Raw genomic sequence first — 22280 nt, 5'->3', positions numbered from 1 at the left:
TAAAACATTGATCTCCCACTCCAGTGTAGATCATAAAAGCCTGTAACTGTATTGAGTGCAACACTTACCCCATTCTGTCTGCAGAGCAGTACCAGCAGGTTCCACAAGAGGGCAGCAGAGGGAGCATCCTGCAGTGTGTCATCCTTCAGACAGGCCTCTGCCCTCTGCAGAGCAAAGGTGATGACATCCACCTTGTGCAGGTCTGGTCTGGGAGGAGATAAATGGATAGGTGAGCAGACGCGTTGGGTCAACTTATTATTATGACAACTGATGTTTGCTGTGCTATCCAAGAGATGAGGCGCTGTGGTGGTACCTGGCCAGAGGTCCAGGGAAGGCTCGCAGGTCCTTTTGTTCCTGAGACTCTCCAAGGATGACCTGGGAGAATTTTATCGAACAACTCATAATAACCCATATTAACACAAAACCTCCTAGCCCATGTAGTAACTCATTATTTCCTTATATTTTGACACTACTTCCATTGCTCTACAAACTTCTAAATCTCAAAACCTCAAGTCAGAACATACTATGTCAAGCACTTTTCTCCTCTGACCAGAGACACTGTGACTACAAGGCTCCCATACCTCCAGGCTATGAAACTCCACCAGGGCCCGTTCGCCATCTGAGGCGATAGCAGAGCTGACCCGGATCAGCTGTCCAGCCGGACCAAAGCTGACCAGTGCATGAGGGAGAGTATACTTCAGCGGAGCAGTCAGCTGGGGCACAATCTCTGGCTCTGAACACAGCATATTTATACACTTTAGCAGGAATTTTATATATACACTTTTATTTATGAATTTAAGTTGTTTTAATGAAAAGCTTCTGCTAAGTAACCATAATCATAACTTTATGTCAGATGAGATGATGGAGACAGACTTTGTGTGATGCCAAGTTGCCAACCCTATGGCAAGCAACTGACAGTACAGTATATCTGGTCTGGTTCTGTTCAGAACTGAATCAGAGAGTGATCAGTTCTAGAATAAGGCTGGCACCACTCTACCAGATATTGATAATCAAGCAGATTACAATGGATGCCATGTTTACATTACAGTTTGAAAATCCTAACCGATTTCTAAATCGAGTTGCGATACAGGCATGATGACTGACCTGAATAGGACTGTGGGATGGGATCGCTCTCCTCTGCCCCATTGATATACTGGCTGAGCTCAGTACTGCTGGAGGACAGACCTGAGGCCTTGGAGCTGGCCAGCACACCTGGCTCACACTGGGGACATCATAAGTGAAATGAAAGATCTTCAGTTGAGATTAAACATGCTGTGTGAAAGATGCTTACAGTTACAATTGATGTAACTGAAAAACCCAAACCGAAAACTAATCCGTAGAGAAGAAAGTGGTGGCATTTCCTTTGCATCAGGAGAGTATTGCATTAAAATAATAGGTGATACCTCGGAATCATTGACTGACACACAATGAGGCTAAATACTTATGTTACACTTTGGCTGTTTCCAAAATGCCATATTACTGTACAATTTACTGCAAATGACTTACTGCTTTTCTGTCACAAGTATACAAGCAGTGTTAAGTTTGCCATTTATGAAACAGCCTGCCACTGTCAGGCCAGGTGTGTACCTCCTCACTCTTCCTCCTGTAGTGACCCTCTGATTGGCTGTAGTCGTACTGTGAACTCTCCCCTCTTTGGTCATAGCTGCAAATAGTGTAATCCAACAGGCAGTGATGTTAGTCTCTCAGCAATCTTACTGTATATTCACTCATGTGGCGAGGGCTTTTAATTACGAACAAATGGGGAACATCACTTCAGCTTTAGTACAGAAGTGCAGAGAACACTTATTACTTACTCTATTCAATATGACAAATGCAAGGAGAATGCAGCTACAGGAATGGAAAATGCAAATAAAGAAGTGTGAGTTAAGCATAGTTGTAGTAGCTCTTTGTACTGTTGATACATGCAACTATCTAAAAGGCCAAAAGAATTAGTCACCAGCAGAGGTGTCAAGTAACAAAGTAGAAATATATAGACAAACATACAAGGGTTATTGCCACTAAGCCTGCCCTGGGTACACCAATTGTCTTGTCCAGTTATCTTATCTTACATCCGTTGCCCTCACGGATTCCTGCAGCTAAGCTTAGATGTACATTCCATTCCAATAAAGGTGATTGATAACATGCCTCTGAAGTTTGAGTTTTTGCACCATTAATACTTATCGGCAATTAGTCATCATATCTTCGGCTCCATGAAACACATGTTAATGCTCAATACTACACATATTATGGTTCTTTAATGTATTTGCATTGTACTAAAATATGCGGCTGAAACAGGTGGTAGTGCATCCTAAATGTTAATATAACATTATAGTCATTATAGCCTTTAGGAAAATGTTAGTGCACTATAGGCCCCTGTGGCGCGGCCTAAGCTTTTGTTAATGGCATTTTTTCCCCTTACATTACTTTTACTTTTATACTTTAAGTCGTTTTAAAACCAGTACTTTTACACTTTTACTTAAGTAAAAGGCTTGGGTTGATACTTCAACTTCTACAGAAGTCTTTTTTTAAACCCTAGTATCTATACTTCTAATTAAGTAATGAATATGAATATTTTTGACACCTCTGGTCTCCAGTCACCGGTGCTACTGTATTTGTACAGTAACTGTTGTTCCCACAGAAGCACCGGACATCAAATCACTAGGTTATGTATGCCTGAAGAAGTTCAAATGACCTGTGGTATTCTTGGTATGGCAGTCCACCCCAGTCCTGGCCATGGCTTCTGTCAGGAGGAGGGTTTGTCCTCCACTGGTCATGAGATGACCATCCACCGGCATCTGTATTTATATCATTCACATTAATCATTAACAAAGAATCAAAGACTCAGCTTTAATGGCCAAGTGCATTCCCACGTACAAGCAATGAGATTCCCGGCTGCTGGTGTCCCTTTAACATTATAGACAATATTAATGGACAGTAGGCCTATGTATAAAATGTATTTGTACATACAGTGCCCTCCAGAATTATTGGATTATTTTTTTTTTAAATATTAATTTCTTTATTAGGTGTTTTTGTTTCTCAGAATAAATTTGCTTTCCTTCAAGATTGGACATTGTTTTCATTGTGAGCATGATAAATCACCAACAGATAATTTTTTTATACCTGTTTTTAGAGAACTCTACCAGGGGTGCCAATCTTTCTGGAGACACTGTACAACAGCCAAAAAAAGGATAAATTATCATTTATGTGTGCATTACTCTGACATCCGGCTGTGCTAGTACCTGGATGTTGATAATGTTGGCCTCTGTGATGGTGGTCATAGTACGCATAGGGGTCTCTGTATTCCCAGTATGAGTAGTCATATCCCTGCCTGAGAGAGCACAAGAGACCTTTATCCATAGAGCACCTGATAATAATGAACCGAATAATACAACACCAACAGCAGCCATTTTTTCCGTCACATTTCAAACGAAAGCAGCACCACTAAAGTCTTAAGATATCAATCAATCCATTATTTTGAGTGAGCATCTGTAATGTTACTGTCACAGGGAACAGCTGTTCAATTGAGACTGACCTGGAAAAGGGTCGAGAGTGTGGATGACCGTATCCTGGCCTGTAATATGGGGCACTGCCATGGGTCACATCTGGCCTGGCTGGATAGTGAGCGTATCTGGGGTCCACAGCAGACCACGGTCGCTCTCTCTCTCTAGGGTCCATATGAGGGTAAGGTCCTGGCCCTGTGGGGTGAGAGGGTCTGGGGTAGTCGTCTCTGGGGCGATGATGCTGCTGGTGCGTCTCTCTGTCCTGGTGCTGCCAGCTGTCACCTCTAGAAGCCATGGTCAGATCAGCAGCACCAAGTCTGGTGGCAATTCACTGAGGCGGTCACTGGTGGCCTAAAAAGTGGAAAATTCGAACCATTGTATGTGTTATGAGTAGGCTAAACTCTCCAAAGTATTTTACTGGTCTTACATGATAACTTAATGAAAATGAAACGAAAGAAAGACAGTCTGGCCTTTTATTCTAGTTAGTGTAAAGTTTAGTTCGTTTCTACTTAGTTAAACTGATCCAAATTAGATTTAGGTTACGTTAATTATGTGGAAAAAGTAGCCTAGCCTACTCTGCTGTATAGCCTACGCTTTACTGTAGACATTTAGACTATCTTCTGATAACATATGAGGTCAAGTACTAGCATTCATTATATCGTCTCATACTAAAACGCCACATTATATCTGATGAAAAATACCTAATTAAATATTGTCAAATACTGTAAAATCTTTCATCGAGAAAGTAAAAGTTGCTACTAAGCTATACAACTCACTTGAATCAAGTCGCTCCTTGTTGCAGTCAAAGTGCATCTGCCACATCATTTATTGGAAATCACAACATCAACTGAGATGACCTCTTAGTTTCCAGTCCGTTCAAAGAGCGAAGTACAAGATTATGCCTTCCTGTCTCAGCAAATAGGCTACTTTTCAGCGATCCTATTAATAGCACAACAGGTATGATAGGCTACATATATCTTTATGGCATAAGCCACATAGCCTATCATCTCGCCGGTTGTGATGTGTGTGAGTTGGGCGGGACGACAATAGACCGTTACACCCTATGGAGAGTAAACATCTTGTGCCTCGCCCAGACTCAGAGAGAAACGCCTGAGAATGACATAGAAACGTCGTGATTTAGTTACTTACATACACATTCCTAATTTAAAGTTGACACCGCGTTTCCCATTTTTGGAAAGTGAAAAGGGATGCCACGTTGTGCGGAACTACACCGACTTGCTCGTCATACCGAGCCATAATATTCTCTGCAAAAAAAGGAAAAACTTTTAAGGCGGTCTTTAGTGTTCTCCATGTTAAAGAGGGAATGTGGGTCTCTTTCTGCGAGGCAACAACCTGCAGAGTGCAGACAAGTTCACTGGCGGTCTGAAAGACCCACTTTTATACACTGCTTCGAGTGAAGTAAAGCAAGAAAAGTGGGTTAGATGCGACTAGTTAGTGCGCAATGCACTGTGTAGCCTACTAGTCTACACAATGAATTAGACGATGACGCATTGATAGAATGTCCCTGTCATGTAACATAGCCTAGGCCTATAATGATTCTCCACTGAATATTCATTCACATAGCATAGCATACATGATTCGTGGGCTGGTGACAAAAAGGCTCCGAAAACAATTGACTATAAAATAAACGGTAAATGACAAGAACCATTTTTTTTTTCGAGAATGGCCTGAATGCAGAGAGAGTCATGGCCACAGTTTTCCCAATAGATTCACCAGTAGCGAAATAATACCATTTGACAACAGCAGAGAAGTTACTATCCAGGGGTGCGTTTCCCAAAGTTGCTAACCTGTTAGTTAGTAACTTAGTTAGAAACTATGATTTTGGGAAACGTGCCCTAGGCCTAGGCTAGCCTACTCCGTCAATCACTATATGCATGAAAGTCTTTTCTACTTATGTTATTAATATGACAACTAGGCTACAGGTCTGCCTACCAAAAGTTAACACCTTTAACATCCTTCTACATCTACTTTCATCATGCATTGGAGGAAAATACGAGGTGGGTAAAAAAAGGATCCGTATTTCTGCTCGAAACCTACATTTATCGGCCAAGATCGTTTATCGTTGGATTTAATGGTAGGCTAAACTGTAAAAACACAGTTTAAAAAAAATATATATATATATATATAGATATATATATATATATATATATATATATATATATATATATATATATATATTTATTTTATTTATTTTATTTATTTTTTTTAACTGCGGAGGGCGGCTCTGGTGCGCTTGGCTACGATGTTCAAGAAAATCCACACGATGTCGCTGTGACATCAGCGTGTGGTGAGAGCTGCGTGTCAGTAAAACTGGAAGTGTCGCATATGTCAGGCTATCTGTTGCAGAACATTTTAACTGACTTGATCCACAATTATTCAAGCCTACAAGCTTTCAAACAAACAACGCTGAGGCGATTGACGCTCACACAACTAAAACTGCTTGATTTTTCCCGCATGAAGTTGAATATCCTAAAAAAATCTACCACAAGATTTTGCAAATTGGGACTTTTCGAGCATTACTTAAAGATAAAGAATATGATCAAGAGTTTATGTGAGAGTCCGGCAACAGAGGGCGCTGAGCATAGTTACAGGCATGCTACAGGTTACGGTCTGATTTTGAGTGGCCAATCAGCGTTGACTATGCAAATAAGTGGCGCTAGAAACTTGCCTGCATTTCTTTTAACATTCAATTTCTGGAGTTCCACTGACGACGTTCCCACTGTGCTGGCGCAAAAGGAGTACTACGCGTTTCACAGCAGGGACATCATAGCGCTACCGGAATTTTACCCGATGTGCAATATGACTTTTGAAGAACCTTGTGGAGATAACGCCATTGAAAGGTACTTTATTATTTCATACGGCCTTGCATGTCATCTATAAGTGTAGTATTTGAAGTTTTGTTGTATGTTACGTGCAACATTGATAGAAAAACCTCTGCAGCAAGTTATGATCAATGTGGCCAAGCATCTTGGTGATACCTAACGTCAATTTTAGCTAACGTTACGTTCTTGACGTTTTCTGCTTGAAAATTGCCCATTTCACAGTTGTCATGCAACGTTGCTGAAGTCACTTAACACATGAGAAACATTTCTGACCGTTTACGTGGACTTTTTGTTAGTAAGTTATCTTGCCGGCTAGCTTGCCTAATTAGTTGAAATGGCAAGGCATTCTTCTATCGCTCGTGACATGCCTGCCGAACGTTACCAGGCAGTTCGGTGGGTAAAGGTCTTTGGTCAACAGCTAATTAGCAAGCTACGCAAACTTCTCTTCTAAATTGACGTCTGACCCTCGACAGTAACGTTATCATTTTGCAGAATTTGCTATCGATGGATTAACGTTCCTGACAGAATTTGGCTGCGGTGTTTTTTTGTGCATGGTGCTTTCTCAACTAACTTCAGCGCAGTCTGACGGAGTTTTTGTGCGGCTTTCATAGGTAGTTAGCATCATCCATTTTCTTTTGTTGTCAGTTCATTTAGTCACTTAGTCCTTAGTCAGGTGTTGGCAAACAAACTAACAGATATTCATTTCTACAGAATGGATTCCGTGGCAAGGGCGGTGGAAGATGTCCTCAGCGCTGCATTACCTCAGGGTTGCATCACTGTAGGAGTATACGAGGCGGCAAAGTCCCTGAATGTGTAAGTATGAATATCATGTCACGTTAATACACTTTTTTTCTAAAAATGTACATTGTTTGCTTGAGTGCTTCGTTGCTTCGCTTATGCATACTGACCTCGATGTATTTGTAGTTAAATTGAAAATAAAAACCTTCTGTGTTTGCTAAAGTCACGTCTAATTTGGTCTAATTTTGACTGTCTTATCATTAGGGACCCCGACAATGTGGTTTTATGTCTCTTGGCTACTGACGAGGAGGATGTTCAAGACGTTGCACTTCAGATTCACTTCACCTTGATCCAGGCATTCTGCTGTGAGAATGACATCAACATCCTGCGTGTGAACAATATGCAACGTCTGGCAGAGATCCTTGGGGGAATGAAACCAGGAGGAGAGCCAATGGACCTACACTGTGTTTTAGTCACTGTAAGTACGGTTTCCCTATGATTAAGTCTGCGTTTGTGACGGAATGATTTATTCTCTGCTGACTTTTACAGTTAAATTAATGCTTTTCAGTAGTAGGATCAGATAGAGTTAAGTCACACCAGAGTCAATGATGTGACATCCAAAACTGCACAGTTACCAGAGGCAATTGCAGCTCCCCAGTTGCAGCCCTTTGAAGATGGTTAAAAGTCCATCTCGGCTGATTGAAGTTGTTAAACGTTTCCTGATCTATTAGGGTCTCTGATGTGGAATTCCTTGCTGTCTAGTGCAGCAGTAAATTGGCAGCCGTGCTGACTGATCTGATTCCAGTTAGCGAAATTTTGCGGCTGGCCTTGGCAGATTTCATTGAACTTCCTGTGGGGTACTTCTGCAAACAGCAGTTCCAGGAAGAAAAGCTCTAAAGCAACCAGCAGTTGCACACTAGAAAATGTAATGAATGCAAAAAAGGAGCCTAGTGGTTGGTCAAGCAAGCAAATGAGCATATCTGACTAAACATGTAGCCTACAGTCTATGCTAATTCTATGTTTAGATCTTATTTTAAGTTTGTTTGACTAAGGCATATGCATGGTTATCACTGAGAGACTAATTTGAGTATTTGTTCATGCAGAATCCCCAGTCATCCACGTGGAAGGACCCAGCCCTGAGTAAACTGAACAGATTCTGCAGAGACAGCCGGGTTCTAGACCAGTGGGTGCCCGTTATCAACCTCCCTGAGCGATGATCAAGAATGAGAACTGCACACTGTTTACTTTTCTAAAAGTATTGCACTAGATGATGTGTCTGATGCCTCCAGTCCAAAGGATCCCTCCGAACAGCCCCTGCACTGGCTGGGAAGATGAATGACAAGCATCAACAAGACAAAAGAACAGTTGGACTTGACTGTCAAGGGTGTGGACTTAATGCATAATCGGAGCAGATGCAGTCCCAGGACCTGTTCAGGAAGAATGACTCAGCAGTATGCTGAACTGCCAGGGAATGATATTGTCCACCATTTGCCGGGAAAAGGGACTGTGCTACAGGAAACCGAATCATGTGAATGCTCACCGGCACGTGGTGAGCACGAGAAGGGGGTGTTTTTTTTTTTTTTTTTTTAATTCAAGGAGGTTCCTAACCGGGCAGGCTTCAAGAACTGGGGCAAAGGGAAATGGATTGGACTCTGCCTTGCAGGCAAGTCTCTGTTGTGAGGAGTACTGAGAGTTGCTTTACTGGATACTCTGGAATTTTTGAGAACAGCTTTTAACTTATGTTGTTTTTGTCCTTTCATGAGTTACTATTTAAAAAAAGGGAAGATGTTCTACACCTCTTAATACGTTTAGGAAGTACATGTATTGACCTATTCCTTAACATCCATTTAGTGAAAAGAAATGTTGGTTTGTGTTAATATATTTAATTTAATGAATTGTATTTATGTTGCTGTGTTCTCCACACTTGTATTAGTATGGAATAAATAGTTGAACCTGATATCTGTTTCTGATGTGTAATTTGAACCAAGTGTGCAGTATACTAATGTACTCGTTGACTCGTTTGACCATGTGAAGCAAGTGATGGGGTCAGTTGCTGGTAGAGTGCCCTGCTACACACAACGCTCAACTTGCTTCAAACCTAGTGCCCTGCCCTGACTCACAACAAAGTAACCAGCTGCATAAACGCACAAACACTTGACATTGAACTGTCAGCACAAAAATGTCAACATGACCAGGAAAACAATCATGAGGACAGTGACATGACTGATACACTCTCCAGGCAAAGGGTCATGCTATCTACTGCTTGTTTCTACAGTAGGAACTGAGACCACATCAGCGCTAGTGCGACAGATTAGCATATGTGTAGTTAGCTTTGCTCCCACACTCCTTTGAGCGGTTTAGCCTGATCAGAAGACATACATGTTCATAAAATGTCCTATCATAGACTTATTGAAGTTGTGATTTAAAAGTCACACACCAGGCAATGAGGTGTGAAGAGGTCTTTCTCTTGTACCTGCAGGTGCTTTGGAATAACACCTCAAACCAGCTGGGAGGGTGTAGGGGGGCATTCCATGTGCGCTCTGTGGTTTGAAAGAGGAGGGTGTGACATTACCTCTTATGCCCTGCCAACTGAATAAACAAAAAACAACACTAATGGAAGCTGTATAAACAGCTGGGTGCTGATTTGTGCAATATCAGAGTTCATAAGAGGGTCGTTTCTTACTCCAAAAAAGCCCAATTATTGGAAGGGATGTCCAGAATATCAAGATTTCCAGTAACAATGGGTTAGCATTCCTTTGCAATGACAACAGCTGATGTTGTGAAATGTCTGTCTTGATTGATTTAGACCTCACTATTGCTGCATGAGAGGTAGAATAAAAAAAATTCCTTTCAAACTTTCCAGTGAGGTTGAAAAAAATAGCAATCGGATGTGCATCACAGTTTTGGCTTTGAAAACTCCCTTTTCCCCAAAGCGACTGCCTGCCAAGCTCTGTAAAAGCACTGACACGCTGTGAAGGTTTCTAAAAATAGCTACAGAGGTATTATGAGGTGGAGGTTGACAGAATGCCTGCTCTATTTTCTATTGCAGGCCAAGATGACAGCCTAACCAGTCACCTACAACCCCCTATCTTCACACAGAACAGGATAAACGTACCCCCCGACGGTGCTAAAAACGGAAGGGAGAGAGTGAGTGATTCATGAGTGAGTTCAGATGGACACCAAAACTAATGGCTGTGCGCCATACATGGACAAAGGCCTCAAAAACAATAACAGCATGAGTCAAGGCCATGAGACATGGGGCACAGGGAAAGACCAGGGACTAAAAATAGTCCCATTCTAAGGAATGAAGGGAGGACAAACTTAGCATTTCTCATCAGCAGGAAACAGACCCCACCCAATGCCGTCACTATCAACTGGAAACATTGGGAGGGCAGCATGAATAAAAAAAAAAAACATATAAATGATATAAGTTACAAGTGCAATGCTAAACAATAGCCTACATATATCAATGTAAAAGTGGCCTTGGCATCCAGTTTCACTTGGCTGAAACTGAGACCTGTGCTGCAGTCTTAACTGAATTTGAGGACCTGCAGAATCAGGTCAAGCTGTGCCGTTTGGGTTATTGTCACCATGAGCGGTATGCAGAAGGGTGAGGCGGTCTGATGAGAGTACTCTATGCTGATCCTACTGCTCTGTAGTGGGGGCAACCCTCTACAAAAAGTCTCTCATCCTCACAAAATACTGGAATGGGGGTTGAACACTAAAGAGTGCACACTGATCAGAGGAGTGACGTCTAAATCACTATCTTCCGATTTGTGTGTGAGAGTAACTGTTTAGTGAGTGTGAACTCTGGAGTTTCCATCACTGACAACAACTGTGGAGGGCGTGACTGACTAAATGCACCTCCCTACACGGAAAAGAAAGGAATTCTTGGTGGGTGGAGGGCAGTGTTGTTTAGTCTTTACGGTGAACTCCAAAATGTCAGTGTCTTGTAAATACTTTGCATGGCCTCTGAGGTTGTGGTTTTGGGCTGTCAGAGTCCACACTCTGGGAATGAACTACTAGAGTTCCTGCTAAGGTCAGACAAGAAGCAGGGCAGTGTGAACTGGTGCTCACAGCTGAGAGATTGTGTGTGTGGGGGTTGTGTCTCTTCCCATCAATTCAGCATTTCAACACTGCATTCTGATGAACTATGCAGTTCACCCTGTGTGGATATACAGATGCCTTCTCTGTGACATGAATGCATCTTAACATGCAAATACTGTGCATACATTCCTAGACATTAATAAAATTACACTGGCTGGGAAGACACTGCTAGTAGTATCTGTTGTTCTGGATAATTAATTTTTTCAGTCTCATTCCAATAAATATATCCATGTACAATACAAAAACTCAAATCCAGTAAGATATTAATTTGTGGTTGCAGAAAGGCAAGACAGGAATAGGAACATTGACTTGCTGCCATTTAGCAAACGCTATGACACTTCAACTGTTTCAGGCCCTGCAGGAAAACAGGTGAGACATTCAATGCCCCCTATCCTGGCCCCCTCACACTAGATTACAGGCTCATCCTGGAGCTTTTACACCAGGCTCGCCGGTAACACAATCATGTCAAATGACAACACCACAAAAGCCAGGAGCATCCATCGGGGACGTGACTGCAGCAGTGATTATATCAATGTGGGCCAGCGCATATGGCCTGACCTGATTCTGGCTGAAACAGCAGACCAAAGGGAAAAGGGAAATATTGCTGATTTGACCTCAAGCTAAACAAAAACAAAACAAAAGAAGCCTTCGTGAATTAGAGCAAGTGCCAATTTTGAGATGTGGATCGCTGACCCAGTGGCCACTAAAAAGGATCAACAGCAGGGGACAAGGACAGGGTCATGTGGTTTTGTTTTTCTATCAAACCTCTTTGTTTAAGTCTTCATGCCCTGCGGTAAAGTATTGATAGATTTATAGTACTCACAATAGTATTAATCAGTGCTGATTAAGCACCAATAGCACTGAAAATAGAATAGTGTTGGTAGAACTGATTAGAATAGCATATAACCTCATTAGTATAGACCAGATTTCTATGTTCAGAGTATTTATGTGGTGTATGAAGTGCAATGGTGTAATATTACACAGGGTTTGTTAAATATTGACATTGTGCAGAAAAGTGCAGAGATATACTTACATTATGACTTAATAATCAATTACAACATACAATCAACACAAAGAAGAAACCAAGACACCAAACTGATGATAAAATTATATTTCACTTTAGACTGGGGTTAGGGGTGCAGACCACTTTTACAGCACCAGAGAGACAGACAGCTGTGGCATTAAAGCACAGGGAAGTGACGAAAGATAATAAGTCTACAAGTTGGAGCTGGAGGAGAATGAAAAATGAGGTTCATGGTCAACACACAACTCCATTCTAAAATGCCAAAGGCAAAGCGGTACAGGCAATGAAAGTCATTTAAGATCCTTTCCTCATATAGTATAAACACACACCTTTTAAGGAACAGACACTTGGGGGAGGGGGGTATAGATTAGCTGAAACATCTGCAAATCATTTTTTCTAAAATGACACATAGGAGATAAGGGGGGAAACACTTTAAATGACACATGGGACTACAACAGATAACTCCACAGAACATAACAGAACAGTCGCTTGTTGGATTGTAGTGCCCGGCAGCAAGGCTACTTTAGTGGTCAAAACTGCTCACACTCTAAAACTGTCCAGTCATGTAACATCCCCATTTCCACAGTGACAGGCCCGACACAGGGAGTACAAAGACCTCTGTGCACAGTGAAGTTTCCCCATGAAAGGGAAGGCATCTCCCTGCTAGGATCACAGTTTAGACATCGCTGTAAGAAGAGTGGTCAGTCGGTCGGTCGATTGGTTGTGTGAGCAAATGGACGTTAGAGCAGGAGTACTTCATTAAGGCCTTGGCTGGTTCGGCTGGTCTCTTCATTTGTTAGCGCTCTGCCAGTTTGTGCGGCACACGTTTACACACACACACACACACACACACAAACACACACATAGTTCTTCATGCTCGCCTAGTCTCTCTCTCTCTCTCTCTCTCTGACACACACACACATGGGCACACACACACACACACACTGCATGGCAATCTTGAGCGTATTGGAAAACAGCAACATAAAAAACAAAGAGGTCGTAAACATGGAATGTTATAATTCAAGATAATAACAGTCAGCCCAACATTCACTGTGATCACAAAAACCCTGTCAGTTTAAAAGTATTTTTCCTGCTCAATGTTGTGGGATACCATAGATGAAGAAAAGCATTCAAAAGCCGCATAATTCATCTCCATTGCTGGTAAAAATGTGGATGTGATGGCACAGACACATTAAAACATCTCATTTTCATTCTCCAAAAACAAAGAAAAATAAAACAGACATAATCATAACAATAAATCAAGACCATCCAAATAATTTTACATGAACATAAGGCATATACTCATTATTAAAGGGTTACCATATATTTATGTACCATGATCTTCATTAAACATATTGCTACTCTACCATATACTCTTAACAGTTGGGTGTTTTATTTTTCTACAGCCATCCCCTCCTTGTAATGGCTATGACTAGCTCTGATCTGGCCCATATCTGGACTGGATCCTGCCAATCTGTGCCAAGCAGTCCAACTTGCAAAACTTCCAAAGAGCCCAGATCCATGTCAATTCAGAGTGTACACTAAAATATTACATATATTTCTTTCATTCAATTCATTTCTAGTACCATTTTCATACAGAATGTGATTTTGGAGACATAAGTTACAGGTGTTGGTGACAGAAAACAGTGTTGTAATCACGAATGTTGACTTGTGAAATTATCTGACATGTATTTGCAAACCAGAAATCAATACAATTCAGGTGAAGGACTGCCGCTGAAGATAAACAGTTAAGACACCTGACATGGAAAAATATTGTGCGACACACCAAAGCAAAAAACCCCGATGGACGACACTGTGGCGGAGTCAGTGAATTTCAAATAGTCGGCCACCCTTTCTCTTTCCCCCAAATAGTTTCTGCTGTTCCTCTCTCTGTTTGATTAGATCACTCAATCTTCCCCATGACGGCTTGCGAAAGAATCGAGTGGGTTAAGACGCTCAAAAGACGCTCATTGACTCTGAGGAATGACACAGGCTTTTGTTTTGTTTAGAGACTAGCCTCTCCCCCTGGAGTAAAAAAAGAAGGTCGTGCCTGCTATAGGGTGAAGGACGTCACTGTGACGCCACCAGAGGCACCTGATTTACACCCCTCCACACACACACACACACACACACAAGTGCCTCAATGCATGTGACCTTTGCCCTAATCCTGCCCTCCTCTCATTCTCTCTTTCTTTTATCCATCTCCTTCCTTTACTCTTACTCTTTGACTGCCTGTGTTAACAAGAGAGTCAATTAGGACTTTGTCTAGTGTGGTCACACAGGAGAAAGACACTCTGTGTCCTGCTGATCAAATGTCGAATCAAATGAATGGGGTGGGGGGGGGGGGGGGGGGCTGCAAATCAGACAACTATCATGACCAACAAAAAAGAAAGGGTGGTACTGTGGTAGTGGGAGGAATGGTAAAATGCAACTGTTTGTGCCTGATAAGATGAACACAGTTCTGGGGAACCTTCCAACTGACAGTTAGATGCCTGTTCCAAATAAGTAGTAGCATATTAACTTTTCTTTTAAAAAAACTGAATGTATCCGTCATATTTTTAAAAAGAAATAAAAGAAAAAAAAACTTAAGACGATGCAGTGACTTCAGGCTACAATATGGTGCAGGGCTTCTTGTCTTTGAAGGGGTTTTCTGAGGCTGGGATTCCCATGAGAAGAGGGTCGTACTTGGCATGCTCTCCACAGTAGTGCATGAGGTCTGCAGAGGCCTTCGACACCTGTGAGGACAAAGACACAGACGAGTTACCACAAGAAACAAAAGCACACAGAACTTGCTTTCTTTTGCTCTCCCTCTCTCTCTCTTCACCCCTCTCTGCGTCTTCTGCACAAAGAGATACAAACAGACACAAAGTAACACAAAGGGGTTCTTCTCTGCACAAATACCCAGAGGAGTAATTGAGCAACAAGGCGAGAAGTGTTTTCATAGGAAGGGTTTGAGGTGGTTGCTTCAGATCGGTAACTGAAAAAAAAAAGGTGTGGGGATCAGAGCTGACTCGCTCCAGGAAGCTATTACACTGAAAGAGCACATCCTTGATAGGGTTACGCAGAAGCGGAGCAAACATCCTGGAAGAGGCCTTCGACAGAATCCTGGGGATTTGGGTGAAGTCAGGGAGGCGGTTGGTTACTGGTACCTTTATCCTCTCCATGTTGGCCTCTATTCTCAGCTGCTGTACAGTCCTCCTAGCCTGGGCGATGTTATTTGAACTCTGCATTTTGGATGACATCTCGGACCTTTACACACCTGTCAGGAGATAAACAAACAGACAGTCGACACCTTAGCAAGATTCTTTGCAATCATATCTGCATACAGATTCTTTTCAATTTATTACACTTTTACAAAGTACTAGGTTGCTATTATTAATGCTGTGTAAACACTTCAAAAACTAAAGCAAAGAAAAACTTTGTTGAATCTGTTCTATATTGGACAACAGGTCAGCAGTGCTATACAGGACAGTTAGTGCTATAAGGGAGTGTTATACGGGAACAGCGAACTGTTGTAAACAATCTCCCCAACCCCCAAAAACAAAAGATGCAGACGGGTCATGGCATAGCCCCCTGGCCGGAGGAAGCACGAGTGTGTCAGTGGTCATTTACTGAGCTGCTGGCCCTCCCCGTCGGAGCCCCATCGGTGCCGCATTACACAAGCCCGTAGAGAGATGTCTGGGATGGGCTGTTGGCCTTTGAAGACAGGCCAGGAGCTTAAATGCAGAGGCTAGCAGCTGGTAGCTTCACTGGCTCCAATGGCTCTGCTGCTTGGCGCTTTTCCCGAAAGCCACAGCCAGGCTTATCTGCCAACTCATCTTACACACAGGACAGCAAACACACGCTCACTCACACTGTGCACACACCAGTCATACTCTGACACAGACGGAAGTGGTTGCACAATCTCAGAAGCCATGCGGAGACAACAGGGCCCCTCCTGCATGTGCGGCAGGCAGCACACGCACACGCACACGCACACGCACACGCACACACACACACACACAGCTTTGGGCCTTGCGGCTTATCAACCAAGGCAGCTAGCGGATCTGCGGGGGCAAAAGCTGAAACCCATCCTGCAGGCAGCTGCCTCATTACCCCTCCTCTCTTCCCCCTAGTCTCGCTTCCACCCACAGCAGAATGAGCTATTATGCTCAGGGGCATCAACACACTGACCTACAATAGGAAAGAGGAACGGAAATTCACCCACAGACCAGACCAGTGAGTCTGCGAGTGCGTCTGCTAGGTTCTGAGTGATCAAAATTGCGCCGTCAGAGAGGGAACGGGAAGGCACGTGCACACATAGACGTCAAAGGGGCTCCTACCCTTTTTTGTCCAGGAGAGAAAGTGCCCTTTCCTCTGGAGTGCTTTCAAATAAAAACGTGGCTATACATATTCCAGTTTGCAATTTGCACACTGCTTCCCTGTCAAATATATTGATTAAACTAAAAACCTAAATATGAGGTCGGGAGATTAGACTTGTTGCATTCGGTGTCCTCTCTCCCTCCCTCCCTCCCTCCATGTCTTACACAACGCACATGCAGTCATAGCCAGGCTTCATGTCAGGCAGACAGGCTCTCAGCGCCCAGCCCAATTGTGCTGTTTCTTGGCTTGTGTGGAGGTGAGTAGTGATGAACGGGTAACTTGAGTATAGTTACAGGTTACAGATTACTTGCCAAGACGAAAACAAAATGTGGCCTAGTGAACTTGATTCTTGCTAAAGTAACCTAAATCATCAGCTACAATCTAATAGCTAAAACGTAAGCTCCCCCTCTCACACCTTACTCTAGAGCAGTGGTTCTTAACTGGTCTGGCTTTGGGACCCACAATTTCCCATGTTCATAAAGTCGCGACCTATATTTCTTTTTTTAGTGTTCAAGCCAACAGATAAGGTGAGCTACATGGTAAGACACGCAAAGTGCCTGTAGGCCTACTTGTTTAGAACATGCTGATGTTTGGCATTACATTTGTGAAGTCTTCAGGATATTAAGATAGTACTGTAGATCTGACAGTAGCACTTAAAATGGGTGATTATTTATTTATTTTTTTACCCACAAGCTCCACGACCCACCCAGAATGGTTCCGCGACCCACTTTTGGGTCCTGACCCACCAGTTAAGAAACACTGCTCTTGAGTGACCTGACGTACTCTTTTCCCCAGACATGTCCTCCTTTGAGAACCAAAAAATGCGTCCTGCCAGAATTTCAAAATCCTCTGGGATTTTCTTCCAACTTAGCAGGGGCGTCCCTAGAACCTTTTTACTCGGGCCCGTGCCCCAGTACTGAACTGCTGTGCCCCAGTAAAATCTCAAGTCCAGGTTCAACTAGCTTAAATGTATCGCGGCGTACTCATCACACAGCATATCACATGAATTTGGTGCTTTCAACAAAGTCCTTTTAGGCAAGTCCCTCCACTTGGCGGCCATATTGCAACGCTTTTTGGGCACTTATTGGGCATCTATTTCTGGTATAACTGCGCGTGCGCAATGCTTCACGAATCATGACACACCAACCTTGCTCCAGCTGTGAGATCACAACACATGATTGGCACGATGTATTCACATCAGGGTTATGCACAATTCGAATAGCAATTCTGCTTCCTGTTTGCTACCTCAACTGAAATACAAGTGAAATTCAAGAATTGAATTGCAATTCTGCTTCCTGTTTGCTACCTCAATTGAAATACAAGTGAAATTCAAGAATTGAATTTGAATTTAAGAGCCAGTTTCAACTCAATTCTGGAATTTTGCACAAGCCTGATTGACATGTCAACTTTTGGTGGTGGAAGGGGCGGAACATGTGTAGACGACTGCCATGTTTGCGTTACGAACTAACCCCCCACACCCCCAGCACTCAATGAGTCATACAGACTTTTGTGTAATCATTACATATTTTGTGTAGTCATTCTATATCAGAACCCCTGACATACATTCCAAATAGTCTACAAGAAACCTCAAAGTGTTACTTTTCATTTGAGACCAGGATTATGCTTCTACACCAAGAGGTTGCCACACAGTAAGCCTTTTATTGTCAGTATGCATTTTGGGTAACCAAAAGTCCTATGGAGAGTTTCTTTAGGGCATTTTACAAAACGCATGAGCATACCTTGGCAAATAATGGTTATAAGTACTCATATTTCATTCTATATTTATCTACTTTGAGATACAGATTCACAAAACCTGGTAGTGGGCCTCAGTTGTGTTTCCAAGACAAAATAAATGACCAAGAGGGCAGAATGTGGTCATTTCCAGAGATGTACAAAACAGCCTAAAAAATCATTCTACCCTCTGCCACTCTCTGACAGGAAACAGGGGCATTGTTCGTGGGCGGTGTGCAATTTTGAGCAAAAACTCAAAATAGAGGGGTAAGTGTAAAGATTTAACCACTTTTTGTTTGGCATTTTTTATTTGGAAATTATGGGAAGTGCCCTTTTTCACTTGAGCCCCTGCCCCCAAAATCTCTGTGCATGTCCCTGAGAGAGGGTGCACCTGAAGCGCTGTGCACCTGAAGCTCTGTGTGCACCTGAAGCGCTGTGTGCACCTGAAGCTCTGTGCACCTGAAGCTCTGTGTGCACCTGAAGCGCTGTGTGCACCTGAAGCTCTGTGCACCTGAAGCTCTGTGCGCACCTGAAGCTCTGTGCACCTGAAGCTCTGTGCACCGGAAGCTCTGTGCGCACCTGAAGCTCTGTGCACCTGAAGCTCTGTGTGCACCTGAAGCTCTGTGTGCACCTGAAGCGCTGTGTGCACCTAAAGCGCTGTGTGCACCTGAAGCTCTGTGTGCACCCTACAATCCGTTCTGTACTAAATGTCTGTAGCATCCACAGTTGTTTGTGTGCAAGCGAGTATAACCAAGGCCTTTACACATAGCTTCACAAAAGAAGGAATAAGGCATGAGAAAATATGTCACTATACTGATAGAATAACATGCCTAATATTAAAGTTGTAGAATCCATATCCCAATTGATTGGACAATAGAATGAAACAATGATTGATCTTCCTACTATGCTTTGTACGAACGTGTTTTCTGAATGAATAAATGTGTGAAAGTAAAAATAGCTTTTGTAAGGCCTGGCCACTTATGAAAGTCACCCAGGTCGCTGACGCTGTCTGGGTGGGCGAGGAGCTGACACCAGTGGCCTCCAGATGCCCCTGCTTGAGAAACGTGCTGAAAGGAGATGAGGCCAAATGGCAGCAGCATCTATGGAGTCCGCGGATATGAATCAGCCAGCCACACGGAGATCTTTATGGGCTGCCAGAGCCTCTCCTCGGCCGGCTGGACAAACTTTATCTCTACATGTGTGGACCCTGGACCCCGCGAGGCACCCAGAGGACTTATCAGCACCCAGGCACGCGAGAATGAGAGAGAGAGCAGGGGCCGGGGGCAGAGGCAGGACGGGGTGAACTCGCCCTCTCCCAGCACCACAGAGCATGTTGGGGGACGGGATGGGAGGGTGGGAATGAGGATTTCTATGAGCTCATTCCAGAAGCGCTCCAGTTGGACGGGCTCCCAGACAGCCACACAGGGGCGGATGAAAGCGGGCAGACGCACACAGAGCGCCACACAGATGGTGGCGAGAGCACTTGCTGACACCAGGCATCCTTTTATGAATGGACGCTCACCGCCCGGACAGAGAGCAAGAGAGGCCGAGAGAGAGAGAGAGAGAGAGAGGGGGGAAGAGAAAGAGAGACAGAGAGGGTTTGAGTCTACAGAAGAAGCTGCTAAGTGCTGTAATGCTGAACGCTGGGAGCTATTTTTAAGCGTCAGCGTTTGAAACGATGAAACGCTACTTTGCATTTAGCAGCTAATTACAGGGGAGGGTGGTGCCTGCTGCGAATGCAGTGACTTCAGCAGCGGCTGGTTTTTTTTTACTGTGCCTTTTTCCCCAATATCGCTGACCTGAGACCTGTGTGTGTGTGTGTGTGTGTGTGTGTGTGTGTGTGTGTGTGTGTGCGCGCACACACATGTGAGTGGGAAGACATCCCAGACCCCTGAGAGAGATCTGCAAAGTTGGATATTCTTTTTTGTGGGGGCTTGGACTGGTGTGGACGGAAGCACAGTGCAACGACAACATAAATAACCCCTCTGCTCTCGCCCCGTGCTCACTCAGACTGTCAGGAGCCCACATCCGTTTAATTAGCCCACTCGCTTTCTTCTCCTCCCTCCACTCGCTTTCTTCTCCTCCCTACACTGCTTCTTCTCTCTCTCTCTCTCTCTTTCCCCTCCCCTCCTCTTACTTCTACTCCCTCTGCAGGAAACTGCATCCCCCTCTCCAAACGGCTCTGGACACCGGGATAAATGATTAAAAGATGTGCCGCCACAGAGTAAAAATAGCGCCGGAACAGGAAGAGCAGAGAGTGCAAAGGCAACGGCAGGATATCCACCACAGCCATGCACTGCAAGCCAGAACCCAGAGCTATCCTTCAGAGCACTGAGTGCATTCAATCTACAGAATCAATGCAGAGAATGCCAGCGCATTTGAAATAAAGTTGTGAGAAAGTCCCTAAAATTCAAGCAGCATTTCTAGTATTTTAGTAAATTCCACTGCGAAGTGGACTTAAAATAAACTAAGACGAAAAGAAAAAAAGCATAAAAAGTGCAAGGCAAACACTCAATGTCCCCCTCTCTCTGTCTCCTGAGGGGCATAATTCTCTAAAAACCAAAGCCTGCATGCAGAGTGCATAGACTCTCTGTCTGCCACCGTGGGGCTTTAAGGCAAAAGCCCCTTAAATGGCACCGTGACCCCGTTCTCTACGCGACGGCAGTCGTCTGAGCACACAAACGCCCCGACCACCGCCACCACACAGACCAAAAAAAACAGTCGGCCAAGGCAGCCTCGCCATAATGAGCAAAACCTGGAGCCGGGCGCCTGTTGCCAAGCCCCAGCGTCTAGTGTCTGCACAGGACGAGCTATGACGCTAACGGTTAGTTGCTTTCGCAGGCAGAAGAGGCTCTTCAGGAGCAGTGGGCTGTGTAGACGATGCAACCGGAGGCTCATGAGCAATTAGCTCTGTGGAGAAGAAGCTTGAGGCCCTCTTTACGATGCTCAAGTGTTTTTGCTTGAGGTGTGTGTGTGTGTGTGTGTGTGTGTGTGTGTGTGTGTGTGTGTGTGTGGTGGTTGGGGTGAAGGCTGTTTCATGGAAGCCTTTGTTGCTGCTCACTTAGCCGTGACCTTGCAGTGACCCACACCACAAAGACGCGAGGTGGGCCGAGTGTGTGGTCGAGGGTGAAGTGAAGTGAATGGACTACGCACGTTAAAGTGACACACGTGAAATACTCACGAGGAGAGAAAAGGGGAAAAGAGAGGAAGGATTTAAAAAGGGAGGGTGCTGAAGCCAAGCAATCATCTTTCATCTCCTCACAGTGAAGATTAGGGCTTTCCTTTGATGATGCCCGTCCTAAAGATGATCTATCTAAAGAAGCTCAAAGGCTGGGAGGGAGCTGTGCTTTTGTGAGGTCTGACTGTAGTCACCAGCTGCCTCATGGGGGCCGAGACACATGGACCACCTTCAGAAAAACTGTCCACACACACACACGCACACACACACACACACACACACACACACACAGAGAGAGAGAGAGAAAGCTCCCAGAGCTGCTCACCTGGGCCACACACACACACACACACTTATTGCTGCAGGTCTCTGAGTTCAGCCCAGAGGCAACAGTAAGCCTCCAGCCATGGCTCTGGGCCTCCATCCCTGGCTCTCGTGCTGGGGGTTTGTGGGCGAGGGGGTCTTTCTCTGAGGTGCTGTGCCAGGAATAACAGCCCCACCATGGGGGTGAAGCGGAGCCAAATCGGGACCACCCGTCAGGTGAGGGTGAGGGTGGACTGGAAATACGAGGAGACCGTCCATCCGTCTGGAATCCACACTTTCCACAAACAAATAACAACAGGACCACCCATGCCAACCTCCTTTCCACAAGCCCATGCACTCCCCCTGCCCCCCAGAGACTCCACTCCACACCCTGAACACACACACACACACACACACACACACACACACACACTGCTCCCACATGTACAGGAAAGCATGGTGCTACAAGCTCCAGCAAGCTTCTCTTTCATTCTGCC

The 22280-nt window shown here is 44.2% G+C and overlaps 3 protein-coding genes across 3 annotated transcripts in view; 1 reads left to right on the top strand and 2 right to left on the bottom strand.

Annotated features, from left to right (window-relative positions):
- The window catches only part of sec16b (SEC16 homolog B, endoplasmic reticulum export factor), a 28400-nt gene extending 23802 nt beyond the window's left edge, over positions 1-4598 (bottom strand). The window contains exons 1-9 of the mRNA XM_076277950.1: positions 4277-4598; positions 3533-3851; positions 3240-3328; positions 2693-2795; positions 1588-1663; positions 1105-1222; positions 582-733; positions 314-375; positions 69-207 (exon numbers count right to left, since the gene is read on the bottom strand). Of these exons, the coding sequence (XP_076134065.1) occupies positions 69-207; positions 314-375; positions 582-733; positions 1105-1222; positions 1588-1663; positions 2693-2795; positions 3240-3328; positions 3533-3795 (1002 nt within the window). The 5' untranslated portion in view covers positions 3796-3851; positions 4277-4598. The remainder of the gene's footprint in view (positions 1-68; positions 208-313; positions 376-581; positions 734-1104; positions 1223-1587; positions 1664-2692; positions 2796-3239; positions 3329-3532; positions 3852-4276) is intronic.
- Positions 4599-6225: 1627 nt separating this feature from the next.
- On the top strand, positions 6226-9038 carry gadd45ab (growth arrest and DNA-damage-inducible, alpha, b). Its single transcript, XM_076277949.1, has 4 exons — positions 6226-6361; positions 7055-7156; positions 7346-7559; positions 8185-9038. Exons 1-4 carry the CDS (start codon positions 6312-6314, stop codon positions 8296-8298), a joined length of 480 nt encoding a protein of 159 aa, XP_076134064.1. The 5' UTR covers positions 6226-6311; the 3' UTR covers positions 8299-9038.
- A 3246-nt stretch (positions 9039-12284) lies between these two features.
- gng12b (guanine nucleotide binding protein (G protein), gamma 12b) overlaps positions 12285-22280 on the bottom strand; it is a 56176-nt gene continuing 46180 nt past the window's right edge. The window contains exons 3-4 of the mRNA XM_076277948.1: positions 15362-15471; positions 12285-14947 (exon numbers count right to left, since the gene is read on the bottom strand). Of these exons, the coding sequence (XP_076134063.1) occupies positions 14822-14947; positions 15362-15454 (219 nt within the window). The 5' untranslated portion in view covers positions 15455-15471 and the 3' untranslated portion in view covers positions 12285-14821. The remainder of the gene's footprint in view (positions 14948-15361; positions 15472-22280) is intronic.

Source organism: Alosa pseudoharengus, unplaced genomic scaffold (genome assembly GCF_046254945.1).
Source record: "Alosa pseudoharengus isolate Yale_2024_CS ecotype anadromous, Long Island Sound unplaced genomic scaffold, YU_APseudo_1.1 YU_APseudo_1.1_scf_11, whole genome shotgun sequence".
Classification (NCBI taxonomy): domain Eukaryota; kingdom Metazoa; phylum Chordata; class Actinopteri; order Clupeiformes; family Clupeidae; genus Alosa; species Alosa pseudoharengus.
This window is presented reverse-complemented; position numbering and strand designations above follow the sequence as displayed.

Excerpts from the sequence above, each read along its gene's own strand:
- gadd45ab (XM_076277949.1), top strand. The coding sequence starts at position 6,312 with ATGTGCAATATGACTTTTGAAGAACCTTGTGGAGATAACGCCATTGAA. Across the intron at positions 7,157-7,345 it reads GCGGCAAAGTCCCTGAATGT|GGACCCCGACAATGTGGTTT; the intron begins GTAAGTATGAAT and ends TCTTATCATTAG. Across the intron at positions 7,560-8,184 it reads TACACTGTGTTTTAGTCACT|AATCCCCAGTCATCCACGTG; the intron begins GTAAGTACGGTT and ends TTGTTCATGCAG.